Here is a 4,614-nt window from a genome sequence, read left to right as displayed (position 1 = left end):
AATCACATGAAACTAAATCAAATAAAACTATTATGGCAAATAATTTGGGAAGTTAAATCATCTGTTTTTCCTATTTCGGACTTGTATAAATTTAAAATAATCTTTTAAGATATCCACACTAAACGATTACAGTATGTTTTAACACAACAATGTAGAAGACAAGTAAATATACTTCTAATTGAAAGTACATCTTTTAATCTCTTTGAATAATCTCAATCTCTTTTAATGAAAATTTGCAAGGTTTTGTTTTAGGAGTTTTATCCCTCCTTGACAAAGTTGAGAACATAGTTTCTTAAAGTAGATCATGCATGTTCCACTGAGGGACTGATAATTAATTTACATGTAGTTTCCTTTTTAACTGATGGACTTAAACTTGATCCACGGATTTGCACCTCGAACTTCAAAAGGGGGATCGCTGCTGTAGATGTGATGGCCTAATTCCCCCAAATTTGGTTCAGGATCCGCTGTCGCAAACTGGGCCGCATCATCTATTTCTTTCCTCACTTCGGCTTCAATTTCCTTTAATTCCTCAGCACTGGCCAGCTTGCTGTTTACCATTCTATCTGTGAGGAGCATAATAGGGTCACTCTTACTCCTCACCTCCTGGATTTCTTCTCGTTTGCGGTAACTGACGCCAGGGTCACTCATGCTGTGTCCGTGGTAGCGGTAGGTTTGCAGCTCCATCACGATGGGTCCCTTTCCAGATCTGCAGTGGTCAGCTGCGAACTTCGTGGCCTCCCGAACGCACAGAACATCCATGCCATCTACCCTTAGGCCAGGGATGAAACCGCCCCTCTTGTAGTAATCGGTGCTGGCTGCCGCTCTCTCCACGGACGTCCCCATCCCATAGAGGTTATTCTCGCAGACGAAGACACAAGGCAGCTTCCACAAGGCTGCCATATTGAAGGCTTCGGCTATCTGGCCCTGATTGGCGGCGCCGTCCCCATACACGGTCAAGCAGATCTCGTCGCTTCCCTTGTATCTGCAGGCCAGAGCAACGCCAGCTCCCAGGGGGCCCTGCGCGCCAACGATGCCATTGCCCCCGTAGAAGTTCTTGGTGTACATATGCATCGACCCGCCTTTCCCCTTGGCACAGCCTCCCCGGCGCCCCGTCAGCTCCGCCAGAATGGATCGGACGGAAAGTCCGCGCGTGTAGCTGATGCCATGGGCGCGATAGGACGTGATGACGTGGTCCGAGGGGTTGATCCCGGCCTCCAGGCCCACGCAGCAAGCTTCCTGGCCGTCACACAGGTGACAGAAACCACGAATAAACTTCTGTTTGTACAGCTGGTCCGCTTTCAGTTCCATGCGGCGCACGACCAGCATCATCCTGTAGTACCTGAGCGCGTCCTGCCTGGTGAGCACGGCGGTGACAGGCGGGCCCTCCTCCAGCCGGTAGAGATCGCATTTCTTAATTTCAAATGTAGCATCATTGGAATAGTTACAAGAGGCCACCAGCACTCGGCGAGCTGGCTTCTGGACCACTCCTGACAAAACGCGGGAGAGGAAGGCAGCCAGCATCTTCCTCGTGGAGCAGCGCAGAGGGCAGCGGCGGCTCCCAACGACCGGCCGCGCAGAGGCCCCGCGGGTCCCTGGCTCGCGCGGGCGCCAACGCAGGTGGCGCCACAATGGGGACTCGGCCACGTGGGCCGCCGCCCGCCCCCAGGACTCTATGGTACCTTCCAACTGTAAACTGAAGGCTCAGGATGGTACCCCGATCCTGCTCCACAGCGCTGTCCTTGCTAAGCCACGACATTGAGTCGCTTGTCCCTGCTAAACTCATCAGCAGCGCCTCTCCAACTCGCCCCTGAGGGTATCAAATAGGAGAGAGGAACAAACTTGATACTTAAGGCACACAAGAGTCCCAAGAGGGAAGGTTAATACCAAGATGTTCCTTCCTACCACTATTTCTTGAATGTCTTGTTTTTGATCTTTAAAATAGGCATGAATATTTTATCCTGCTCTGCAACATACATAGTTAATGTAAACATATTTACTGTATGCATATTTAATGTAAAAATAAAGGTGTACATCAGCAGTCCCCAACCTTTTTGGCACCGGGTTCGTGTTTCATGGAAGTTGATTTTTCCATGGATAGGGAAGGGGACAATGGTTTCAGGATGATTCAAGAGCATTACGTTTATTGTGCACTTTATTTCTATTATTATTACATTGTCACTTGCCGCTCACTGATAGGGGTTTGATATTAATCTGCAAGCAATTGATTTATTATGGTCTCTGTGCAGTCAAATATCTCTGCTAATGATAATCTGTATTTGCAGCCGCTCCCCAGCGCTAGCATCACCGCCTCAGCTCCACCTCAGCTCATCAGGCATTAGATTCTCACAACTGGCAGCGTTGAACCTGGATCTGTGCCATGCAGTTTACAGTGGGGTTCCCACTCCTATGGGAATCCAATGCCAGGTGGAGCTCAGGCGGTGATGCCAGTGATGGGGAGTGGCTGTAAATACAGATGAAACTTCCCTTGATCACCTGTGGCTCACCTCGTGCTGGGCAGCCTGTTACTAACAGACCACAGACCGGTATTAGTCTGTGGCCCTGAGGTTGCGGACCACAGCTGTAGATTATTTTTGGTTTAGTTAAGTTTATGAAAATAAAATAAATAAAATAAAAATAAAATAAACCTTAAACAAAAAAAAAAAGAAAAGTTGGTGGTCCAAAAGAAGAAGAATATGCTGCATTTATCCCATGGTTTCTAGACTTTTGTCGCCAGGGGGCGAGGGGAGCAGGACGTACAGAATCCCCGGCCTGAGAATAACAGTCTAAACTCACTAATAAGTTTTGCCTGGCATGGGAATATTGGGAGCCGGTTTAAGATGCATTATGTTAAAAATCTTGTGATATTCCACCTTTCCTTACTCTTTCTATTAAATTATAATTCTGAATCCTGTCTACTGGTTTTACCCCTATTTCCTGTCTAATTCACCATTTTTTGTTTGTTTGTTTTGTCTTTCCCTGTACTTAATCTTTAAGTACATAGATTCAGGTGGTTGTCTGCTTTTATATCAATCAAAATGGACCAGCCTCAGTTCAGAAATCAAGAAGCCTGTTCTTATAATGCCTCTTTAGGCAGGCATTACAGTTAGTATATAAACCCTTAGAAAATGTAACTTCTTAAAAAGTGACCCACCAAACAGTATACAGTTTGGACTGCAAGAGAGCAATAGAGTTTGTTTGGGTCACTGGTAATAGTTCAGTCATAAGGCAGGCGCCTTAGTCCAAGGGCTACAAAGATCACATGTCATTTTCCTCTTTTGTGCTTTTACTAGGAAGGTAATTTTGTATTCCAATAAGCCAACCCTAACCAGGAATCCTGTTCTATTTAGAATATTAAGCAATTCCCTTTAATATATGCTCTGTTTTATATCCATTGCCTATTTGTAAATGATAAATTCTTACCCAGATTTGCATATTACATGTTCAAAGCAGCTGCCTTTTCTATATCTAGTTCCAAGTGTTATTTTGGGCACTTCTTTTGATATTCAGGCAGCAAGGAGAAAATAGCTTGTTAAAAAGTTATGATACCTCTTAAAACTTGATCCTCTCCCCGCCTTCCAACCAGAGACATCATAATGGGCCTCATCTTTTCACTCAATTTAAAAGTCGACTTTTGGAATTCATGGTCTTGCTGTGTTGTTTGCTCCCTCTTTGATACTTCCCCTGTCTCTGCTGTTCTCTTTCATTCCTGCAGGTATTGCCTATCTCCTGGGAGCATTACCTCCCTAAGAATGAGAAAAATGACACTGCAGGACGGAACGGTAGTGTTAATGGGTCACTGAGTGACAGCTGAGCCTGCTCTCAGAGGTATCAGCCAGGCTAGCGCTGCCAGGAACACAGAGCTATACAGTAAAGTGTGCCAATTTAATCTTGTCACATGTAGCCTGGGCTGCAAAGATAGAGCTCCCCTTAAAAGCCCAGTGTGACAAGGCTAAACCCGACTCATGCCAGAGGAGAACATGCAAAGATACTAATTGGAAAATATCTGTGCTACAGGTTCCCACAGAAGATGGCCCTGTTTTTTGCAACAGGCTCTGGTTGAGATAATAAATAATAAAATGTGAAACCCTTAGGGACCTCTTGGTAATCAGTTACCCTATACACCCTAAATTCAACTTACAGATAGCTGAAATCACATTTGCAGAATATGATGTTGAAGCATTTCTATTAAACTGATTAATCATGATAATGACTTTTTCTATTTTCATTGCTATCTTCCCAAACCTACCCACATTTTCAAAAAGTGAAATTTCTAGACATCAATGTAAAAGTTTAATACTGCCCAAGGAGATCCAGAGCTGTGGAGTTTCTCCACTCATATGCCCTCGGGTATAAGGATTCACTCTATGCACGGACAATAGAGCCAATGAAGATGTTCTTTTCTTCAAATAATTTTTTTGTCTTGTCATTGTTCGATACCATGTTTATTACCAAACAGAAATAAGTCATCTATGAGCTCACCACTGAAATGTTGTTTGCAATTAAAATCCCCATAAATTCTAAGTTTTTAATTAACACCAAATCTCACTTTTAATCTACTTGAAATTAAAGGAAAACAGATGAGCACTTTTATAAGGCCAATGGCAGACATTATAT

At 44.3% G+C, this 4,614-nt stretch overlaps 1 protein-coding gene across 2 annotated transcripts; it reads right to left on the bottom strand.

Annotated features, from left to right (window-relative positions):
- Positions 1–354: 354 nt before the first annotated feature.
- Positions 355–1,548, bottom strand: PDHA2 (pyruvate dehydrogenase (lipoamide) alpha 2). Of its 2 annotated transcripts, XM_012647185.1 has the most exons (2): positions 1,000–1,521; positions 355–924 (listed from the first exon to the last, which is right to left on the bottom strand). In XM_012647185.1, the coding sequence occupies exons 1-2, from the start codon at positions 1,519–1,521 to the stop codon at positions 355–357; spliced, it is 1,092 nt and encodes a 363-aa protein (XP_012502639.1). The 2 variants fall into 2 exon arrangements, with proteins under 2 accessions (XP_012502639.1, XP_012502640.1); XM_012647186.1 differs by having other exon boundaries at positions 355–1,548.
- Between the last annotated feature and the right edge of the window lie 3,066 nt (positions 1,549–4,614).

This window comes from Propithecus coquereli, unplaced genomic scaffold (assembly GCF_000956105.1).
Source record: "Propithecus coquereli isolate 6110/MARCELLA unplaced genomic scaffold, Pcoq_1.0 Scaffold26, whole genome shotgun sequence".
In the NCBI taxonomy this organism is placed as follows: Eukaryota; Metazoa; Chordata; class Mammalia; order Primates; family Indriidae; genus Propithecus; species Propithecus coquereli.
This window is presented reverse-complemented; position numbering and strand designations above follow the sequence as displayed.

What these genes read in the sequence shown, in the direction of transcription:
- PDHA2 (XM_012647186.1), bottom strand. Translation starts at nt 1,521, where the DNA reads ATGCTGGCTGCCTTCCTCTCCCGCGTTTTGTCAGGAGTGGTCCAGAAG.